This window comes from Fundulus heteroclitus, chromosome 13 (assembly GCF_011125445.2).
Source record: "Fundulus heteroclitus isolate FHET01 chromosome 13, MU-UCD_Fhet_4.1, whole genome shotgun sequence".
Taxonomy (NCBI): Eukaryota; Metazoa; Chordata; class Actinopteri; order Cyprinodontiformes; family Fundulidae; genus Fundulus; species Fundulus heteroclitus.
In genome coordinates this window covers 30,804,030-30,828,597 of record NC_046373.1, presented here as the reverse complement: position 1 = coordinate 30,828,597, position 24,568 = coordinate 30,804,030, and the positions used below count along the sequence as shown (strand labels likewise).

General features: G+C 40.4%; 1 protein-coding gene across 1 annotated transcript; it reads left to right on the top strand.

The window, feature by feature from the left end:
• The first annotated feature begins 1,396 nt into the window (after window positions 1-1,396).
• On the top strand, window positions 1,397-13,621 carry rab42a (RAB42, member RAS oncogene family a). Its single transcript, XM_012853496.3, has 2 exons — window positions 1,397-1,906; window positions 8,454-13,621. Exons 1-2 carry the CDS (start codon window positions 1,692-1,694, stop codon window positions 8,893-8,895), a joined length of 657 nt encoding a protein of 218 aa, XP_012708950.1. The 5' UTR covers window positions 1,397-1,691; the 3' UTR covers window positions 8,896-13,621.
• Window positions 13,622-24,568: the final 10,947 nt, after the last annotated feature.

The following is a 24,568-nucleotide window of genomic DNA, read 5'->3' as shown; positions in this document are numbered from 1 at the left end:
TTGTTAAGGTTGTTCAGTACCACGGACAGCTACAGCTCTGAGCTGAGACCTTTGGTTGCAGACAAAGGGTGAAAGGGTTTTATGGCACTCTGGCAACTCTGTTACTCATACATGCAGGCACATGCACAGATAGATGCCTTGCAGTACTCAAGCCCTTACCCTTTGGCCCTGGAGACTCAGCTGGAGACCATTTTTCTTCATTCATTACTCTTTTTTTATTACCCTCTCTATAGTCATTCTCCTAAAACGTTTAGATATTCGACAGGAATTTATTTGAGTTAGAAATGTGGCACCAGCCTGATTCATGGTACACACCATCCCCAGTCGAGTCCCTCCCTACCCCTTTTCCACTTAGGCCCCGTCCACATGAAGACAGGTTTGTCTGTATCCGACAAACTTCTTGGTCAGATAGGGGAAACTGACATTTGAAACCAGCTCTCAGAGTGGGAACGTTTAATCTTGACACACAAACCTTTCTGTGTGGATATAGTATTCAGGTCTGTGTTAAATATTATAAAGCTGCTGAGCAATGGGAGTCAGCTACATTAAGTCCACATCATAGCAATACGAAATAAGGTAAGGAAAAAAAACAGCTATTAAAAATTTTCTTTTTGTGGAGAGAACAAGGTTATCTTGTTCTCTCCTTTTCCTCTCTATTTTTCATCTTTTATCTTGCTTTCTTTCTCTTCTACTTTCCAGTTTTGTGTCCATTGAAAACGAAATAGTCCCAGATTAAAATTTAATAAAGCTTTATGCATATAAAAATCAAGCAGAGCACTATGGCGAAAGCAGTAATGCTCCACTTGTGAAAGAAAAATCTGTTGGGCTTTCTTCAGCATTAAGACAGCTATTTATAATGCTACACAGGCAGACAGGACAGGTTAACAATGGTCTTTTATGGAGCGCTAGCTGCTACTAGTGCATGTGGATGTGTAGTTGGAGCCAGGAGAGCGATATGAAAGGGATAAAATGCGTCATGACCGTTCATACTGTGGACACTTTGAAAAAATATCCGATACGTATCACAATTAGTACCACATATGGAGGTGACAAATCTAATTTTTGAATTTTCTTTTGGAGGGATGAAAAGATTGGAATTGGGCTGTTCACACCGCCATGAAAAAAGACGGACATGGGTCGCCTATGGGCAAAAAGATCGGACTTCCCTGCAGTGTGAACGAAGCCATAGTTAAAAGCTCAAAAAGTTGATTTTGCGCGATACAGGCCTTTTAACAAAAATCAACAAGTTAAGTAGCCTTTAACCTACTTTGTTTTTTATGAATACATTTGGCAATAGGTGCCTTTTTCATTTATTTTGGTCTAAGCACCTGCCCCCCCCCCCCCCCCAAAACATGTCTGCAGGCACATGCACGTGCCTGCATGTCTGTTTTGTAGAAGCAGCTGAAGGGGACCTGAAAACTGGAGCTGGTTATACTCCAGTAATGCGCTTTGTTAACAAGCAGCTGGCTCACTCCCGGCCTGGCTTTATAGGAGGTTATGGGCTGGAGCAGTAGAGCAGAGGTAAAGCTGTCACATGATCGCTGCGGCCGCTCAGCCTCTCTCCGTGATCAGCAGCAGCAGCAGCAGCAGCAGGAGGAGCAGGAGCAGCCGGGGCTCCGTGGGAACACACGGCTTTGTTCCCCATCCATCAACACCTCCGCCGCCGCCGCCTCCCTGCCTCTAGTCATGCCATGGATACTTTGTGGCAATACCAGTTCCGAATCATCCTGCTCGGGGACTCCACTGTGGGCAAGTCGTCGCTGCTGAAGCGCTTCACGGACGGCATTTACAGCGACGTGGCGGATCCGACGGTCGGGGTGGATTTCTACGCCCGCTCGCTGGACATCGAACCCGGGGTTAAAATCAAGCTGCAGCTCTGGGACACGGCCGGACAGGAGCGCTTCAGGTACGACGCGTTGTTGTTGTTGGGGAATAAATCTGCCCCGAATAGCCTGCTGTCTCTCATTAAAGCAGCGATCATAATATGGCGACATGTAGGTTAAATAATGCAGGGCCCCTGGAGCTTGTCATACTATTATTATTATTATTATACAAAGGCAATCCTCTGTGTTATGGCGACATTTGGCGACAGTAGACGGTGTAGATTAGGCTGATGGAAAAGGTCTTAAGGCTAGATGGCCCAGCCTGTGGAACAACAGCACCGAGCTGCATCATTCATGCACAGTGATGATGGGCAGTCTCCTCATATCTAGGCCGCGGGTTGAATCCCCTGCATCCTGCCTCCACGGTCTCCAGGGCAACGCAAAGTCAAAGCAAATCTAGATTTCTTTAATGATATTGTATCAGGGAGCCACCCTGTTGCTGCTGCTGCCTCTGATGGCAGCTGGCTGTCAGGAAGAAATGACTCTTCTTCTTTTTTTTTAAGCAGCCCCTGTCTTAGATCTGCGTTTCCTTTTGAAGCCCAGCCTCAGAAGCTGTTTCCCGTCAGGCTTCACTGCCCTTAAGGCTTTCACTTTCGTCTGAACGTTTCTTTTTTTCTTCTTCTTCTTCTTTTCATACTGGGTTGCGCAATTTGCCACGTTCCAACAACAAACTTCATTCAATTTTTTTATGGAGAATTCATGTATGTTAGACCAACACAGTGTAGTACATAATTGTGAAGTGAAAGGGACATGAAACTGGGTTTTACAAAAAAAAATAAAAAAAAATGTTTGTTTTAGCCCCCTTTACTCTAACACCCAGAAGTCTTTTAATCAGTAAACAGTCTGGCGGTGTATAATTAAATCAGAGTATAAATGCAGCTGCTCTGGTTCTGGCCTCAGAGGTTCTTTAGAGAACAAAAAGCATCATGAAGACCAAGGAACCCAGCAGTCAGGTCAGGCAGTTCTGGTCCAGTTTAAAACATGGTTATGCTCTAAAACCATCTCCCAAGCTTTGAACATCTCATAGCTCTGTTCAATCCATCATCTGAACATGGAGAGAAGATGGGCCACCTGCTGACTGACCAAGAAATGGACCTCCACCTGAATTGACAGGCTGGACAAGGAAAGCATTAATCAGAGAAGCAGCCAAGAGGAACTCTGGAGGAGCTGCAGACATCCACAGCTCAGGCAGTAGAATATGTGGGCAGGACAGCTGTTAGTCTCTCACTGTCCAGAGACCTCCATCTTATAGAACAGCAGAAATAAGAAAGAAGCCATGTCTTGTTTGTAGTGAGACCCAAACTCGCAGGAGACACAGCAAATGTGGAAAAAAGGCGCTCTGCTCATTTGAGACCAAAACAGAACTTTTAGCCTACATACAAAACACAATGTGAAGTGGAAAATACCCTGACCACACGTCCTCCACTGTGAAACGTGGTGGCGGCAGCATCATGCTATCGGGATGCGGTTCTTCATTAGGGACAGGGAAGCTGGTCAGAGTTGATGAGAAGGCGGATGCAGCTAAATCTAGGACGCTCCAGGAAGAAAACCTGTTAGAGGCTGCAGAAGACCTGAGACTGGGCTGGAGGTTCACCTTCCAGCAGGACAACCACCCTGAACACACAGCCAGAGATAGTATGGGATGCTTTAGGTCAAAGCACGGGCATGTGTTAGAACGTCCAGACCTAAATCCAACTGAGAATCTTGCAACAAGATGTGAAAACTGATGTCCACTGATGTTCTCCATCCAATCTGCCTGAGCCTTAGCTGTCCACAAAGAATGGGCAAAAAGGCCAGTCTGTAGATGTTCAAGTCAAAACCCAAAAGACCTCAATCTGGAACGGCAGAGAAAGGCTGTCCTGTAAAGTGTTGTCTCTGGAAAGGATGAATTCAAATGGAAGCCACACCTTTGAGTTCATAATACATTTTGAAATGTCTAATTTCTTCGCCTTAACAAATATGCACTACTTTGAGTTGGTCTGTATCTGAAAATCTCTATAATGAAAGCTAAAATCTCTGGTTGCAATGCAACAAAAGGCATAAAGGTTCAAGTGTGTAAAAGCATCAGCACAAAAAGTAAAATATGTTTTTTCCCCACTAACCAATAGTGTTGTATAGAGACAAATCATATTTATTTTAATCATCATCATGTGATCAATCATCAAAATGTGATTTTCACATAATTTTCCACAGCATATTTGGAATGAATTTCAATACCAAATGCCAGCGTACATTCAATTCTAGTTTTGATTAGGTGGACTACATTTAGAAATGCCCACGCTCGCATTATGATCTCAGCCAGTCATAATGCATCCCGTTGGTCATGACCAAGTTCACTGAAGCGAGGCACAACCCATGGTAGCACATACCAGCCCTGCTCTCCCTCCACCCAGTAGGTTGTGTGGTTATGCAACTGACACAGATGAGTTTGGGGGGCAGTCTTCCAAAAGAGCCAACAGTGATAGACCTTTCAGTTAAAGACAAGCAGGAGTAGCCAGTGGCTAAAGTTGCTCCACACGATTGAAGAGCATTCCAAGTTTCTCTCAAAGAGTTGCTGTGTTGAGATTTACAGTTCAATTACTGTATGTAACAGCAGTGCAGAGTGGACCTAAAATGATACTAGACTCAGTCTCCTCCTGCTAATCTCTCACAATGCTGAAACCCTTAAATGGCAAGGACAGATTATTGGATCAACTGCAAATATAGGAAACAGTGCAGGATGTTAGCCAAATTAGGGCTGGAAGATGTGGTCAAAACTTATATCACAATATATTTCTTTATTTCCGTCAATACAATATACCGTATTTAAATTGTATAGGGCTCACTTAAAATCCTTGAATTTTTTTCAAAAACCGAAGGTGCGCCTTATAATCTGGTGCACCTTATATATGATTATCATTGTGCTCACTGACTGATTTTATGTGGTACAATGCCATTAAAAAATCTGTTTAAATGTGTAAGTACAACTTTGGGAAGCAACGAAGCTGCTCCGCTCAATGAATATTCGGAGCATTACGGTACACTGTGTCACCATAGACATCGTATACGTAGATGCCTCGACAGGCGTGTTCTGCCTATGCTGCGAATGCGTCAGAGCGTCCGCCATGTTGAATGTGGCAAATCTGCAGTTAGTCTGAGTCACTTAAGCAGTATCAGAGGAAGTTTAATCTCAGAACATACTTTATATTCGTAATGTTTTTATTTTTGTAATATTACGAGTTTATTTTCGTATCCCTTTGGCTTCATTCTCCTGACTTTATACTGGAAATGTCCCCCCTTAATTCTCATAATATGACGTTTTTCCTCATATACCAGAACTTAAAAGGTTCACATTTGACACGGTTTTATGAAATAATGAAGACCACAATGTTTAGATTTAACCAATTGACTTTTATATTCATAACACACACACATATCTATCTATCTATCTATCTATCTATCTATCTATCTATCTATCTATCTATCTATATATATATATATATATATATATATATATATATATATATATATATATATATATATATATATATATATATATATAGATATATATCTATATATATATATATACACACACCTACCTGATTGGTAGGATATATATATGTAGGTGTAGGTGTGTCACTACCTGATTGGACCCCTGAGCTGTCTACAAGACTGCCTGACTGTAATGTAGAAACTACAAGTGCATTTATATAAAGACTCACACATTCTCGGGTGTAGTTCACTCTGTGGAGGTCTGCATGCACAGGTACGTACACAACTTCATTTTTAAAAGTTTTAGGAGGCAAGAAGTCTTTATATCGAACTGTTTTATATGTGACACCGTGCTTGATACACTGAGCTGCTCCAAGCAGGAGGGTTGCAAGGAGCGCGGCATCACAGCCCTTCTCTGTTTTCACTGACAGGAGGGAGCCTGCTGGAAAAGGAACAGCTCTAGGTGCTGAACTAGCTAATCACACATTTATCATCCGTTCCGCCGCTTCGTTCCACTGGTAGAAAGTGTGAGAAGTATAGGAATTAGCCACAAGAAATGTAGGCAACAGTATGACTGACAATGAAGGGTAAAACATTTGGTAAAAAAACAAACTCACAGTATGCACACAGTACGGCCGAGTATGTGGGAGCCTTTAGACAGCCCGTGCCTGGAGTACGCGCTAGCAACAATAAACCTAGTAAGTTAATTAAAAATAATTAACTTACTAGTGATTTTGGCCTTATGTTAGAAACAGGGCAGTATAGTCCAACTACTCTGTCCTCCTGACAGAGATGTGTACGTGGAGGGACGGAGTGACATTACACACTTGGGAAGAATATTTAGTGCACCTTATAATCCGGTGTGCCTTACATGTGGACAAAGACTCACATAGACATGTTAATTTATGGTGCGCCTTATGGTTAGAAAAATACGATAATTACAATATTATAATATTATAAATGAAATGGAAGCCCCAGAAACTGCCCAAAATGCTCACAACAGATGCCTGTATAAACTTATGACAATTATTTTGCCACACCCCGGTGAGAAGAAAAAAGGGTTTCAAGCCTTCAAAGAAATTTCTCTGTTAATGCAGCTGCACAATCTCGCATTAGTTTTTTATTTATTGAAAAATACACTGTTTATTTTAAATACATTTGAAGTAATACTTTTTCAAAATCACAAATACGCATTCTTAATGGTTGATTTAAAATAAAATACATCCATAGCAATCAGATTCACTTTTGTACTTTATACAGTAGTTAAAATATAATGCTGGAGCAGACGAACAGAGAACCTGATGGGTGTTGCACTTTAAAAACTTTATTGATGAAAACCAGAGCACTGGTGCTGGAGTAAACAGAATTTTGGCGAGGAAGAGAGCAGGCTGGTTGCTGCAGGAGGTGATCGGTAGGATTTACGCAGCTCACCAGAGGCTTGAATCAGGACGGTAGGACAGGCATGGGTCATTAACGGGCAGACAGAGACAGGCAGACTGATCCGTGGGACTTGGCAAGGTTCGTAGTCGTGAGATCATTCCAGATTGTATCAGGAAAACAGAAGGCAGAGTAGACATCTGAACAGGGGCTTGGCAAGGCAAGGAAATACAGGAAATGTGAACTTGGTCGAGATCACACTGTTTATGTTGTATCTTCAGCCCTGGTTTAAATACACTTTGGGAAGGTGGTATCCCCCCCTCCCCCTCCCAGTTTGTGTCTTTGAACAATGCTGTGTCATGGAGTGTTCCTGGCTGGCAGCCTATGTCTCAAGAGGATGTCAGCACTGGCTGTGAGTTAGTTGCAGGCACCAAGTTTGCCCCAGGTGAGGAGCCAACGCTGTAGACCTCCCTGGCCTGGGCATGCTGCTACTGTGCTCCGCTGCTGACCTGCCTCCATGTTGGCTGTGTCGTTACTTTTTTGGGTAGTTGGGTGTCTGTCTGTCTTGGTCATCTGTGGCCTCTTTTTCATTAAGAACCAAACAACATGCTATAAATGGCAGTACCTTACCAGCAGTGCTCAAACACAGTTTCCAGCTTCTTCAGTCTAGGCAGCTCAGCGAGCACAACATTGGTTTAATGTAGAGCCAGTACATCACTCATGGGTTCCTGATTTCACAGAACATGCTTGATCATCTCCAGGGGACTATTCCAACTGATTGACACGCCCTGTGTGAGTGTCTCTTTCTTGTGAAGTATGTGACTTTCTGCTGTTCCAGCTCCACTGTGTTTGGCCAGTTGTGCTTGAAATGCCCTATGATCTTTCTGCATTTGGCTAATGTCAAACTAACTTTGCTGTAGAGAAACTGTGATGGCTCAAAGGAGGCTGTGCATGACACAAGGCATAGTCTCAAAGGACAGCTACCTGGCAACAGTGACCATGCTCTGTTAGTGGTCACTGTGCTCATTCTATATGCCCCACTGTCTGGCTACTCGCATGAAGTACTTAGTGCCTCTCCTCTATTTTTATTCCCACAGTAGTCCAAAATAATGCGCAGTTAGCCAGGGATATCTGTGATTACTTACAGAAGTCCAGTATTCCCCGGTTAGAGCCGCAGTGTTTGTCCCTTCGAAAGCATCCCCCACTCTTCTTCGTACAAGCTATATATCTTGGACACAGTGTTGGCTCTTGATGGTAATTCATACGTGTAGTCATTGGATGCTAAGTGTATTATTTCAAGTAGCCCTCCACAAAGTTAACCGGCCTGAAAGCTATAGCCAGCCATTTAGCCATGGCTGTTGAACATTCGCTGGTTGTTGAGTGATTTTAGACATCTCTGTTGAAAGCTATACACACACGAGTCAGCTTCTGAGTCTAGAAAAAGAAAGAGAGAACACACAGTTAGTCGCACTGAAAGCTCAGCCAGTAGCTATATCTAGGAGAGAAACAGGGCTAAACATTGAAGGAGAGGGCCAAGTGTATTACCCGTAAGACGAGAAGATGTAGTTGGCGGCAGTAGCTCAGGCAACGCCTCGGCTAAGAACAGTGTCACAGCTAAACAGAGCAGCAGGAGAACAGTCATTCTGTACAGTACATCAATACATAAGCTCTGTTTTGATGAAGTAGAAATTTGTTCTTATCAATATTTTGTCTTTCCTCCAGGTCTATCACAACATCATACTACCGCAATTCTGTTGGGGGACTGCTGGTCTTTGACCTCACCAACCGCAAAACCTTTGACCATGTGAGAGAATGGCACAAGGAGGTGAGCGAGCACATCCTGCCTCACCATATGGTCTACATACTCATCGGCCACAAGAGCGACCTCAACAAGGACCGCAAGGTGAGCCGGGATGAGGCAGAGCAGCTGGCCGCCGAGCTGGGAATCCGCTATATTGAGACGTCGGCTAAGTGCAACAGCAATGTGGACCGGGCGTTCGAGCTGCTGACCAGAGATATCTTTGAGCTGATGAAGATGGGGGAGATTGTTACCCGTGACGGCTGGGATGGCGTAAAAAGTGGTCTCACCGCAAAGGTCCTCTACCCAGGCGACGAAGAAGAGGAGCTGGCGACGGCATCTGCTGAGAAGGGCTGCCACTGCTAACTGTTGATTCTTTGTGTTCATAAACTGTCCCGTCGCCCTGAGAGCTCACCTCCTCCCTCAGCTGTCCATAGAAACCAGATGACTTTGGGTCAGCCCCCTGTGATATAGCCACGCTTCCCTCCTTTCTTTGTGAATTGTGCACTTGTCTTTGTCTGGGTCACTCTGAGAACTAGGATTATTGCAAGGCAATGTGCATTGGCAGGTGATATCTAGTAATGTACATGGTGAGGCATAACACAGGGTCCATAGAGCCTCATTCAACTGCAAAAAAAAATGAAACTAGCCATTTGCTCTTCTCTCAGTATAGGAGCAAATGGAGTACTGACTAGTTGGTTGCTTGTCTACCTGTTAAAGTTTGTGCAATGTTTTGCCTACACTCTGCTGTAACTCTCACGAATAATGTTAAAAGCTATTGAGGAGGTGGCTAAAAAGATCTCACGAAGCTTTTCACTCAATAGTGCAAAGAAAAAGCACACTGCAATAAGTGTAAATCAGTGTGCTCCTCCTATTATTGTAAGCTGTGTGCACTAACGCCAAACATGTCAAACCTTTAATCATTTTTGTAAATAGATAAATAACACCAGAAACTGAGAATATTTGTAGTTAACATGTTTAAGTACAGATAGACTATTGTGCTGAAGGTTAGTGATTTGATTTAAGGCATCTGTAAATAACACCAGTATCAACATGTGGACTTGAGCTATTGACTTCTCAGTTATAATTATGTTAATTGGCAAAAGAAAAGACATCTTGACTTGCAGCTTTTTGTTGCTCCTTCAGACATTCATTAATGCAGATTTAGGTAATATCGGTAATACTGTCACACAGGTCTGAAGATACTGAAGCCACTGCTCTACTTGGATAGATGACTTTGGGAGGAAACTGAAATATCCAGAGAATCATGAGAAAATCTGGAGACCCTGTGAGGCTGTGGTTTGTTGTTATCATTCTCACTCACTGTACTTAAGGTTCTGCTGTTTAGTGTGTCGGGTTGTGCGGAAGTTTATTGTTACGTTATGCAATGCATTCACAACCATTTTTGTTTTACAGAAATACTGTAGTTGGGTTAAAATACCTCAAATATAAAGTCCCTCTGCACTCTTCTAAGCCCTTTATGAAAGACATTGTTGACATTTCTGACACTCCCTGAAGCTTTTTGTTTCTGTCACATGTCTACCAACCTTTAGCTCTCTTTTGCACTACTTATTTTTAAGGTTTTTCCTTAGATAATAGTACAATAATTGTAGGTATGATCACAGTACAAGGTTCACACAAGCTTGTATTTCACATAACTGCACAACAGACGGCATTTTTAAATAGAGCAGAGCCACACTCTGACAAAAAGACATGTCTTGACCATTTTCTAGAAGAAACTGTTGACTGAATGCAGTCATATTCAGAATGTAGTTTTTCTGACGAGATACCAAATAAGAACCAGGTAAACACTGAATGAATTGTAAATTGTGATGTATAGTACAATTAGTCATATCTCCAAATAGCTTTTGGGACATTTAATTTGTCAGAGCTTGAAGCTTTACTGTTTAAAAAATTGTCATCTTCTGTTGGACAAGCCACTTTTGAGAACTGTGCCAGATTACTGAGCTATGACACACATGCAGTTTATGTACTAAAATGTATGACTACAAAACACACATTATCCTGACCAAAGGAGGATATTTAAATACACTGATTGGCACAGAATACTGAAGAAGTTACTCACACTCACTGCAAAGTGTAAGCATTAACTGACTCACAGAACATTTTTACTTAAGTAAGCTAATGTCTTAATGAGAAAACAGTCACTTAGCTAACGGCACCTAATGTGCTCTCTAAACAGGAATGATGTTATGCAAATACACAAAAAGCTTTTATTGTTTCACCTCTGCATCCACGTGGAAACACTGTTTTAGGAGCCCTGAAACTATTTTTTTCCAGAGATGGCTTCAGCTCTGAAAAGGCCTATAATAAGTGCCACCCTGGTGTTTCCACTTGTGCCAGCTTTGAGTTTTCATGTAGGTTGCCAATTAATATTGTGTTGACAACAGTGATGTCATAGCCCCAGCTCTAGCCTAACCCTAAATCCCAAGAACATCAATACATCATCTTCATGTTTATGCACCATGCCTTCCTCTGTTTTTGCTATATTATAGTATGTAGGCATATGCATTGCCACATGCAGGTCTGGCATTGTTACTGCAGCATTTTGGGTCATTTTTAAGACTTTTGCGAGGACAAAAACATATCCAGAGATTGGCAAGTTTATGATAAACATTTTGGAATTAACAAATATTTGTACAAGGTCTAAGATGCGATTTGACAGTTCATATTGTTTATTAGCTAAAATGTTATTGGGAGTCATGCTTTTACCAGGTTTACTTTTGTAAAACAATCTGGTGAAAGTGATGGGCGAATGTTCACAAGCTAACTAAAACTAAAGTCCACTGTGTTCTTCCTTTTAGTTTGGCAGTCTTTGTAACAATGGCTGCTGCCCGGTGAAGCTGACAGGAGAACAGTTATGTGATTCCCTTTTCTTGAGTCTAACCTGGAAGTGAAATATTAGCCAGCTGCTATCAAATGTTCAGAATTGTTCTGTGTTGCATTTTTCATTTGCAGACTTCAGGTAGACAAAAATGTGCTCAGAGCAATAGACCCAAAATAAATGGACAGCGCTTTCTGTTCTTCAATGTAAAACAGCTCAAGGCAGGATATGGATATTTATTCTCCCAGTTAAATCTCACAAAGAAAATACAGTCAAATGTTTTCTCAACATTTTGAATTGTTTATATTATAGTTTTCATAAAAGCTAAATTATGTCAACACATTTATTAGGCAGGTGAAGGTAAGATAGTTTTGCATCTTAACTGTAGAAATAAATGTATAGTTGCTGGCAATTTTTATGCTAAATTATGGACACTTACTTTTAAAGTTACCTTAACCACTAACCGATGACTAATTTACCCAGCATGCTTTCTTCTAATATACCATAATAAACTATGAAATTACAACAAAGCCAGAGCTGTGTGCATGGCATGCAGCCTTTCTAGGATTGAGAATCATTACTGGACTAAAGAGCTTTTTAAACAAAAAGCCAGATAATCTGGGTTACTAAGGCTTGGGCCGTACAACAGGCCACAGCACACTTTACTTGGGAATTCACCTGTCCTCCCTGCCTACTCAGCTTTCACCAGCACCCCATCAAACAACTTCTTTAATTTAAAATTACTGTAAGTGGGGCTCATCACCAACCCGTCACTTTTTCTGCTCTATAATACAGATTATGTAGTCAATTCAGCATACAATATGATTGTAGCACCTGTAAAAGATAGTATGCTACATCTGCACCATCCCTTTATTCTTTACGCTCACACTCAAATTCACTTTACATGATATATTTTTCTGCATATAAAGTATTACATATATTATGTTCTCAGTGCGTGGGAAGACTTTATCTTACATGAGCTATGCTTTGATAGACTGAATTTAAAGTAACATATCTGACTGTTCCAATCACTACCTTTATTTATGACTTGTCTCTCTCCTTCATACAGGGTCAAACTGTACAATATTTGTTGTTGATACAGTGATTTTAGTCTACTGTTCTGTTCACCCTACGATTCCCATTCTTAACCAAAGTATATCAAGATGGCCGACTTGTTTTGTCTTGAAGGATAGTACTGGTTAAAATATTCTTTTTGGGAGACCGCATTTTTGAATGTGCTATGAAATGCCTCTTTACCAACCATTAATTCTGAAAACAATATTTTAAATGTATTTTTTTGTTTGTTTTTTGCAACTTGTATTACTATGATTGCATCTTTCCATTGCAAAACCCTGCTTGTCTCATCCTGTAACATTTAAAAAGAAGTGTTGTTTTCACAAAGATGTACCTGTTGGGCTGCAAAGTGTGAAGTGACAATAATTTTGCCTCTGTGTCTGTGGGTTAAATCTAGAAGTCGAGGCAGCCTTACATAGCCTTTATGCTTAGGTCGAGGAATGGTAAAGGAGAAAAAGATGAAATATCCTCTGCTAAGATAGGCTAGTTAGTTTTTGCACTACACTTGTTTTTTAGACTGATTATACATACATAATTAATAAACTATTACCTTTAGATCCGTTTAGATTCAGCAAGAGTATTATTTGCGTAAATCTTAGCTGGAAAATTGCTTCAGGAAGTGAGAACAAAAAAAGTGTCTTAGTCAGATTTTGCTAAGGTTAGCTTAGCACGGCAGTTAGCTGGAGGTAGGTTTTCCCATTTAACATTATGTCACTTTATTTTAATGTTGTTATTTTTGATGGCATCCACTGTCGCTAAGCAGATTCTTAATGAGAACCTCGTTTTGATCAACAGCTCCATCAGATGTGTGGCTAAAGTTCCTTTTTGAAAATAAAATCAACATGTTTCTTAATCATCAGTAAACCTAATTTTATTTTCATTCTTTAGTTTGCAGAAAGGTTCAAACAGCAGAGTTGAAGAGCTAATGCAGAAGAGTTACAAATGTGTTGTTGATGTGCTGGGCTCTGGCATTGTGAATCAAACAGCTCAGTCTAAACCACTTCTCATGATGAAAAAATAAAATGCAGCGCTGGAACTAAACCATGAAACCTTCAAAGGTTAGAATTCCCAACCATATTTCATTATTTTATTTGTCATTTAAAAGATTTCTGGGTGATGTAATCTCAGTGACTGGTAAAAGAATAAATAAATAAATAAATGTTCAATATATTATATTTGGACTGGTTGCTTGTAGTTCTCCTTTCATCCACAATTACAAACACTCACACAAGAGTTCACATTTAAGTCGTTAACTAGAATTTTGAGTTGGTTTGTTTTGGCCTAATCCAAACCCTAACCTTACCCAGCACATGTCCAAGTCGATGGGATAGAAAGCTACTGGGGTTGTTTTATAGCCACTGTACTGCCTTTTACTTATTCATTTAGCCTGTCCAGTGGACAAATCAGGTATAATCTAATCAGGTATAATTTCCTGATCCCTAATGCAAAAAGACATAGTAACAATGGGCTGTTCTCAAAAACAATGATAGGAGTAAACCTGCTGGAAATGTTGCAATTCCACTATAAAACCGATTTTCTCGGCTTCAACATGACACCCAGGAAGATCATGACAACAATCAAAGGTATGTCAACAATCCTCGCTCTAAGCTACCAGAGAAAAAACAAGCCACAGGGCTAAGAACCCTAATATTGTGCAGTGTATCTGTGAGTGGGATTAAACAGTTCTGTAACAACAAAAGCACAGAGGGGTTGATCTATAACTCTTTGAACTATAACCTGGTATCTAATGTTACAGAGATTCTTCCAAGGATAATGAAAGAACATCCAACCCTGGAAAAACTCATAGTACAAGCTAAAGCCTTGGGCGACGCTCTCTGAATAAGAAAATCAGTACAAAAACGTATATCAATAATAGAAAAACCAACAATACAATTATCCTTCCTCTTGCATTCTATCATGTAGGATAATATTACAGTCAATACATCCTCGCAACCAATCACAAACGCAGAACCAGAAATGTTCCGTCACCAAGCTCTGCCCCTTTAAAGAGTTCAGAGAGCACGTGTTCTTTTTTACTATTTTAAAAAATTGCACTTTGGTAAAAAGTTGGTTGAATAAAGGGTCAAGTTTGAATTCAGAGTTTGTGTGTTCAATATATAAAAATTGGTCGCTAACCAACAGCATGAAATGGCAGAGGCTGCAATTAAAAAATATGTTTTGAATTTGTTGATAAATATTGACAAATATAATTTTTATTTCATCAATATGCTTTTTTTCTATATTGTCCAGCCCTAATATTAACCACAAAGTCACATAAGCTGGCTTTATTAAAGATTAGAGCTCTGTCAGGAAAATCTTTTTTAATCAATCATTTCATTGCTGTCAATAATCTCGATGTTATGTTTTTAACAGAAACATGGTTACATGAATTTAATGAAGTACCTATTGTGATACAGTCAAGTCCTCCAAATGACAATTTTCTTTTTGAGAGCAGACAGCAAAGGAAAGGTGGATGACAGGCAACCTCGTTTAGTGATTCACTAAAGTGTAAAAAGGTGTTTCTGGGAAAACTCCACTTTTTTAAATATTTGGCTCTCCAGGTAAAGTTTAAACTTTTTTTAATGATCTTATTGCCCTCCTATCTGTGACATGTGCACAGTATAGAAGCAGAATATAAATCTATTCTTAAATTTGTGGAGGAGGTTGTGGCCCTCCAGCTGCAGAATGCATAGAAACTCATCAACTACTCTGCTTGAGAACAGAGAAGCTAATCTTGAACTCATGAATAAATTACACCATTGCTAGTGCATTGAAAATAAAATCTGTGTCATATGCAAAATTGTTTGCATCTCACTTAAGAGTCATTTTCTTTGGGCTGTGGGTTTTAGTGCCCAACACACATTACACTCATCTGTAACTTTTGGAAGTGATGAGGAACCCGGTAAGCAGGATTCAAACTCAGTGCAGCAGAACAAACTTTCTGCTCAATCCAGTTTAAGAAAGACAACATGGAGACTTGCCATCTACTGCCATGGAGAAACAAGCAGGACACACCAGCTCTCCCAGTGAGGTTTGTTAACCAAAGAACTAAAACTGAACCCCTGCAATAAGGGGAGAACTCAAAGTATCTGACGCACACCCAAATGAGCACCTGACTAAATGGAATGTGGACATTGCAAAAGAAGCATGGCTACTGAAAAAAGGAAACAAAGAAAAATAGAAAAAGTACATGGACTGCAAACTATACAATTTTCATTAAACTCATTGGAACACCTGAGGAAGCTGAAGTATTGGTCTTCAAAGTCAAAAAAGTGCTTGAAACCCCAGCCAAGAAGGTACTAAAAAGATGGCTGGTACTATGGAAGCGTTACTAATTTAAAGCCCTAATGTAACTCCCTCCAATTCGAATAATGGACACAAGGCGTTCTTTGCGTTTTACTGGCATTTAATCAGACACAGGTGTCATCAATTATGCCGTGAGAACTGTACAAAAACATAGAATAATCAACATACAATAAGGCATTCTCATGGAGAATAAACAGAGTAATTGACAGAGTAATTGTAACAATATAAACTTTTCTGAATTAGTAGGTCGACACCCTTGTGTAACATTTAGAGACATGTGACTAATTAACTTAACAGATATCACAAACAAACATATTCCTTTATAGAAACACAAAATAAACTTTGTTTACCTCATTGGCCTTATTAAGTTGAAGGGGTTAATAAAAATGCATCTTACAGCACCATCTTCTTCAGGAAAACTTCAGCAAAACCAAAAATCTTCCTTGCAAACGTAATGGACAGGGAAAAATCCAGCGTGCTGCCCTCTACTGAATCTAGCGTGCATTTAAACCATCGATCCGACCAGAAACAACACACTGAACATTGGTTCCACCCTGGAAAGTTAACATATGTATTCCAAATGTGCATTTTTACCTTCAATTGTTGATTTTATTAAATCAACATTGTTTTTTAACATATTTATTGCAAATTAAAACTATGAAATTAACTTAAACAACATAACTGCTCTTGATGGCAGTTACACTCCCACCAAATCACTCGTGATTTTAAAAGGAGAAAACCTTAATGCAAACAAAATAAAGTAGCTTCTTAAGTCAAACATAAGTTTAACACCAAAGTTGTGATCTAGTCAGCTTCAAGTAAAGTAACTGTTTTGTGAATAGGTCTCTCAAGATAAACTGGCTTATTGACCCTTCTTCCTTGGTCATCTAATGTTCCATCACCAAGCAGCAGCTCAAGTTTCCTAATGATTCCATCCTCACTAGGATACACCTTTGTGACTTTGGCTAGCTTCCACTCATTTCTGGGTATACTAGTATCCATCAGCATCACAATGTCATTGATCTTGGCATTTCTCTTCATCTTGTACCATTTCTCTCTCTGCTGAAGATTTAACAAGTATTCCCTCTTCCACCTGGTCCAAAATTCGTTGGCCAGGTATTGCACTTTGCGCCATCTCTTACGAAGATAAAGATCTTCCTTCACAAACTCACCAGGTGGTGGTAGAACCACTGAAGACTTCATGGTCAGGATGTGATTTGGCGTAAGAGGCTGTGGACTAGTAGGATCACTGAGTTGGTGAGTTGTCAAGGGCCGACTATTTATAATTGCCATAACTTCATAAAGGTAAGTGCGTAAGGATGAAGTGTCAAGTCCTTTGGAGGCACGATCCAGAGTAGATGTCAGTACACTTCTTATCGTCCTGATCTGCCTTTCCCAGACCCCACCCATATGACTGGCAGATGCTGGGTTCATGACAAATTCACAACCTAGTTGTTTTACGCATTCTTGGTCCATTTTCTTTAAAGATTCCAAGAACTCTCGCCTTGCTCCAACGAAGTTGGTTCCTTGATCTGACCTAAGCTGGCGAACATTTCCTCGTATGGCAATAAAGCTTCGAAGAGCATTGATAAATGCGTCAGTTGTCATGTCATCAAGTAGCTCAATGTGCACAGCACGAGAGCACAGACAGGTGAATAGCAGACCATAGCGTTTAAGTTCCTTTCTTCCTTCTTTAACATAAAATGGGCCGAAACAGTCCATTCCACAATAGGTGAAGGGAGGTGACGTTTCAACTCTCTCAACTGGTAAATCTGCCATTCTTTGTACTTCAGCATTTCTCCTAAACTGTCTACATTTCACACACTTGTAAATGTAGGAGGACACAGTGTGACTGCATCCTAATATCCAGATGCCATTTGATCTCAGCTCATTCATGGTCATTCCACGCCCCTGGTGATGAACCTTTCGATGAAAATGTTCAATCAGCAACTTTGATATATGGGTTTTGCTTGGCAGAATTGCCGGATGTTTAATATCAGGGTGTAAATCAGCATACTCCAGCCGACCTCCTACTCTTAGAACACCCTTTTCATCCAAGAAAGGATTCAGTTTGTGGAGACGATTTTTACTGTCCCTTGTTTTCATTTCCTTCTTAGATTTTAAACGTCTTATTTCTTCAGAAAACACTTCCCTTTGGACAGTAGAAATGATAAATAGTTCAGACTCCTTTCTCTCTTCAAGACTGCTGACTTCATTGGTTCTGGATATCAAACCCTTGGCCTCTTTAACACGCCGCATAAGTCGTGCGATGGCTTTAACGAGTTTTGTCCAGTCTGAGAACCTTGAGAAATGATTGAGCAGTGAATACTCTGTTGCCTGTGCCTTGTGAACAAAGGTCTTGCGAAGTTCTGGATCTTCATCTCCCAAATCTCTTATCTGCTCATCAGCAGAAGAAAGTTTGTCATGCCAGAGAAAATCTGGACCAGTGAACCAGTTAGAAGTAGTTAGTCCTTTTGCTGTCAGGCCACGTGATGCATGATCACCAGGATTATCCTCAGACTGCACATATCGCCATTGATCTGGACTGGAACTATCTTGAATACGCTGAACCCGATTTGCCACAAATATGTGGAACCGTCTGGCATCGTTGTTAATATATCCAAGGACAACCCTTGAATCTGTCCAGAAGAATTCTTGGGCTTGAACCTCCAATTCCTTCTTGAGCAGGTCACTTGTTCGGACGGCAATAACAGCTGCTGATAACTCAAGTCTAGGGACTGTAAAGGCCTTTGTTGGAGTTACCCTAGCCTTGCCAAAAACTAGAGAACAGTGGACTTGGTTCGATATACTAATGGCTCTCAAGTAGGAACATGCACCATACCCTTTAACACTCGCATCTGAGAAATGATGCAGCTCATATTTTTCCACGGTCTCAAAGCCTTCAGGGAGATAACATCGCTGAATTTTGATTTCAGACAGGTTTTTTAAATCTAAAAGCCAAGACTCCCACCGTGATTTGAGGTCCTCTGACAATGGTTCATCCCATCCAACCCTATCTCGACACATCTGCTGGAGAATTTGTTTGCCAACCAGAATAAATTGTGCTACAAAGCCAAGAGGGTCATAGATGGATGCCACAGTTGATAGAACTCCTCTTCTGGAAAGTGGACGCTCATCCACAGTCACTCTGAAATGGAACTGGTCCAAACCCACGCACCATTTAATTCCTAAAGCTCTCTCGATGTGAGACTCACCAAGAACCAAATTGCGATTTCTTACTGAATCTGCACATTCTTCTTGTGGAATGGATGCAAGTACTTCCTGGCTGTTAGAAATGAATTTGTGAATTCGCAGTTGGCCAGCCATGCAGAGTTGCCTTGCTTCCTTCACCAACTTTATAGCTTCATCTTTGGATGCAACACTTGTCAGTCCATCATCAACGTAAAAGTTATGTTCAATGAACCGGATGGTTGTTTCACTGTAATGTCCATGTCCTTGAGCAGCAACATACTTCAAACCAAAGTTTGCGCAACCCGGTGAAGAGGCAGCTCCAAACAGGTGCACTCGCATGCGATACACTGATGGGTGAGCCTGTACGTTTCCATCATCCCACCAGAGAAATCTCAAATAATCCTGGTCTTCTGCCTTAACATGGAATTGATGGAACATACGTTCAATGTCGCACATTATGGCAACTTGTCCCTTGCGAAAGCGACAGAGAACACCTATCAGGCTGTTTGTTAATTCTGGGCCAGTGAGAAGATGGTCATTTAATGACACACCTTCAAATTTGGCTGAACAGTCAAATACAACCCGGATCTTTCCTGGCTTATGATGGTGGTACACGCCATGATGTGGAATGTACCATGCAGGAGAGTTGTTAATTTCTTCTTCTGGGACCTTTTCTGCATCCCCAATTGTTATGATTTCATTCATAAAGGTTGTGTAGTCTCTTTGGTATTGCTTATCTCTTTCAAATTTTCTTTTTAAGCATCTGAGCCTGTGAACTGCACATACCTTATTATCTGGGAGCTTTGGTCGATCTTTCTTGAAAGGAAGTGGCATTTCACAGTGTCCATCTGCTTTAATGTTGATACCTTCTTCCATTATGGTGATGAAGCGCAAATCTTCCTGAGATAACTTTGCATCTTCAACTCTTCTCTCACTGAAGTCCGACTCAAGCATCCTTAGCACATCTGGTGGGGAAATAAACTCCTTGACTTGAGTTCGGCAAATGTATTTTACTTCATTTGTGAGCTGTTTAGATGTCTGCAGATGAGGCTTCACGGACTTCATGATGATCTTATGGCTGCTTCCAATTGCATCACCATAATCGACACATGGGCTAACACAGCCGATTATACTCCACCCAAGATCCGTTTTTTGAGCAAATGGCTCATTGTCTTTACCTGGTACCACTTCTCGGGGTAACAAAGCCTGCGGACAGTTGTAACCTATGAGCAGTCCTACATCACACTCAATCAATGGAGCGATCTCCTCAGCCAGATGCTCTAGGTGTGGCCATGCTCGAGCTGTCTTTGGTGTGGGGATGTGCCTTAGGTTGGCAGGGATGAACTCTCTTGAATAGGTTACAGGGAGATAAATTTTCTTTGCTGAGTAGAAACCTCTCACCTGCAATCCAACTATCCTCTGACTTGGGATGATTGTGTTTCTGGATGAAAGTGTGGAGAGTTTTAACTGCACAGGTTCCCCTTTTGTTTCTAGAGCTTCTGCTTTATCTTGCATGATGAATGTAGTGTCGCTTTGGTTATCAAGTAGTGCATATACGAGAATTTCATTCTCAGGGTTACTTGATGTAGATAACCACACTGGAACAACTGTAGAGGAGTACATGTTGTCCATACCTTGCACTATTCTGTTTGATGTAACTTCATTTGATGGTTCAGTTGTGTGTCTGCGCTCTGCTCTTTCAGATGACTTGGCCTGTTCAGAGTTTGTTATATCCTCCTTATGCTCATTACTGCATTTCTTTCTGTTTGTCATTTTGCGATCTTCATGTAAACACGTTGGGTGTTTTCCTTTACATGTTTCACAAAGACTTCTTCTTTTGCAGCTCCTTGACTGATGCCCTGGTTGTAAACATCCAAAACATAATTTTTTTGTTTGAACAAACTTCAGACGTTCTTGTATTGGGGTTTCTTTAAATTTCCAGCATGACTGAATGTCATGATTGTATTTTTCACAGAAGACGCACACTTTAGCTTCTGTTCTTTCTTCAGAGTTGCTCACAAGCACCTTCGCACCAACGTTTCGTGTCTTTGTTGTCTTGGCCTTTTCAACATCACTAGACTTCAGTGCATGGAGCGAAGTTACAGGATTGCAAGCTATTTTCGCTTCTCTTGTGATGAAGTCCACAAACTGATTGAATGTAGGAAACATGTTACAGGTTTCTTCTATCTCAATCACCTTTCTGTTCCAACTGGCTACCAGCCAGTCAGGAAGCTTTGTGAGGAGTTTCTGATTTTCATCGCAGTCATTCAATACTTCAAGGCCTTTGATCTGGGACATTGCAGCCTGGCAGCCCCTAAGAAAGTCTGAAAAATCCCTCAGCTCCACACTGTCTTTGGGTCCCATTTTAGGCCAGGATGCAAGCTTATCCTTGAAAGCTTTGGCTATTACAAACGAACTTCCAAATCTTTCTTCCAAAAGAGACCATGCTGAATCATAAGCTGCATCCGTTCCTAATAGGAAATAACTCTCAATGGCTTTTCTGGCGGGTCCACCCACATATTTACGAAGGTAATAGATCTTTTCATTTACTGGGATGTTTTTTCTGCCTATTAGAGCTTGAAATGACATCTTCCAATCCTTGTATCTTAGAGGGTCTCCATTAAACACAGAAGGTTCAGGTACTGGGAGACGGCTTACATTAATAGACTCCGCTATTGCTTCAGCAAGGACTGTGGCATTGTCTGTTGGATTTGTCACCAGATGGTCACATGATTTTCCCTTAACACTTGATGGTCTATGTTGCTCAGCTGCATGGTTATGAAGTAACTCTTTTATCTCCTCGTCCGAGCTTGCTTCTTGCTCATAAACTTGCAGCCGTGCCTTTGCTGCACTTAACTTCTTAACAGTCTTTAGGCGCTCTATTTGCCTGCGCTTCTCTTCCAGTGCCTTCTTTCTTGCCACATTTTCTTCCTCTTGTAATGCAGTTCTCTTTCTATCTTCTTCCTCAAGGTTTTCAAGCTCTAATTGTTCACATTCTATCTCTTGCAGGACCTTCAAAGCAGCTTGTGTGGCAGCCAGCTCAGCTGCAGCCTCCTGTCTCTTAATGGAGGAACGACTTGACTGTCTTGACTTTATGCTTGTACTGCTTGCAGAGCTTGAACTTCCTACAGAGCTTTTACTTGTGCCTTCAGAAGCTGAAGATGAAAACACAGAGCTTGACTTAGGCCAGACAAAATCCACTGTCTGAACATCCATTTTTTCCTTACTGCATAGATAGGTGGATGCATTTTCCAAGATTACTTTGGTAACAGCATCACAGTTGTCAACTCTGCGACGGGTCTCACTGTCTGGAGGAGCACATTTGCGCAAATCTTCATAACTGTGTCTAACATCTGCTAAAGCACCACTTATTTTGTTCTTTAACTCCTGCACAACCTCAATAGAGGGAGATCCCTGTATCACTTTCTTAGCTTGCTTAACAATCACTTTCCATTTGTTGTAAACAATGGTAAAACGATGATGTAGTTTTTTCAATTTGGTTTCATGCAATTCTTGTGCCTTTTCGGTGAGCTTTCGACTCCTCTGACCTCTTCGTGGCTCCTCTTCTCTTTCTGCTAACTGTTGTAGGTCTGCAGTATTACCTTCATTCAGTATTTTTTTTGTTTCAGTGATTTGCTCCATTCTGCAGTGTTTACTTAATTGTTTGCCAAAACAAACAAATAAGTTACATTGATTCCAGCTGTATCCTTAACAGATTCAAAAAGGGATCAACTTAAACCACTGGAAAGATAATAGCTATAAACCTAACTTTGCTTCAGATAAACTTGTTGAAATATTTAAGTGTGTAATACCTTTCAACAATAAAACACTTTCTTTTGTTCAGTTTTCTTTTTGTCAAAGGGACCACAACCTTAGGAAAATATCTAAATGTTAACTACTTTAAATTGCATTCACATGATAAACTGTAGATACAACCAACACAACATGCCTGAACATTCAGTTCTCCAACACCCTTAGCATTCACATACACAAATATGTAAAATTACTTCATTCATAAAGCATAAATGGAAAGCACTTTAAACTGATAATGACACAGCACACCAGATTACTTAATATTTTCAGTACTTGCAGTGTCCTTTAAAGTAATTAGCAAAGTTGATCCACTTCTTTAAATTTAACTTGTTTTAAATTTATCTTGTTGGATCATCCATGTAAAACTTCAAACTGCTTGCTGCTTAGGTTAGTGGCGTATTGTCAGTCTTATCTTTATGATGCTGGAGTGCGATGGATCTTCTTTGCTGTTCAGGAGATGTCAGGATCAGCTTGTCAGCTCCTCAGCTCCTCACCTCATGTCGAGCAGGGTGAGTTCTCACTGTAACTCCCTCCAATTCGAATAATGGACACAAGGCGTTCTTTGCGTTTTACTGGCATTTAATCAGACACAGGTGTCATCAATTATGCCGTGAGAACTGTACAAAAACATAGAATAATCAACATACAATAAGGCATTCTCATGGAGAATAAACAGAGTAATTGACAGAGTAATTGTAACAATATAAACTTTTCTGAATTAGTAGGTCGACACCCTTGTGTAACATTTAGAGACATGTGACTAATTAACTTAACAGATATCACAAACAAACATATTCCTTTATAGAAACACAAAATAAACTTTGTTTACCTCATTGGCCTTATTAAGTTGAAGGGGTTAATAAAAATGCATCTTACAGCACCATCTTCTTCAGGAAAACTTCAGCAAAACCAAAAATCTTCCTTGCAAACGTAATGGACAGGGAAAAATCCAGCGTGCTGCCCTCTACTGAATCTAGCGTGCATTTAAACCATCGATCCGACCAGAAACAACACACTGAACATTGGTTCCACCCTGGAAAGTTAACATATGTATTCCAAATGTGCATTTTTACCTTCAATTGTTGATTTTATTAAATCAACATTGTTTTTTAACATATTTATTGCAAATTAAAACTATGAAATTAACTTAAACAACATAACTGCTCTTGATGGCAGTTACACCTAATAATCGGGTTGAGCCGTGCAGACATGGTACTCATGGAAAAGGGCCTTTAGGTATTGTGACAGAACACCAACAACGATCATAACAGACACAAGCAGAACTGACTCTAAATACAACATGGGGTTAACCCAAACAATTAGTGAACAGGAGAATGTGGACAACACCACCCAGCACAGAGATATGAAACCAGACATTGATACAGAAATCAACTTCTGTAATATTATCAATGGTATTTAGCAATACTATTTGGATGAACATTTCAACAAAACTATTTCTACAATTCCAACAGCAGGATCCTATACACACACTTTGAAAGCATGAAATAATTTTAATTTCAAGTCAGCTACTCCTTCACTGTTGGTCACGTCAGAGACAAGGATTTTTGAATAAGATGGATTTTAACTAAATTACAAGAGCAGAAAAAGGGGAATATAGGAGGCGTTGTTATTTATGTTGACAAAAATGCTGAACATTAAGTAAACATATTACCTCTTTAGTTGATAAGAAGTTTAGAAACTACATTAGTGGAAATAGGTTGTATGGCCAGAACATCTGGTTCAAATATGGATTTGTATGGAAAACAAAGCTTAGAAAAAAACTCATGTTCACCTGTATAGATTTTTTAA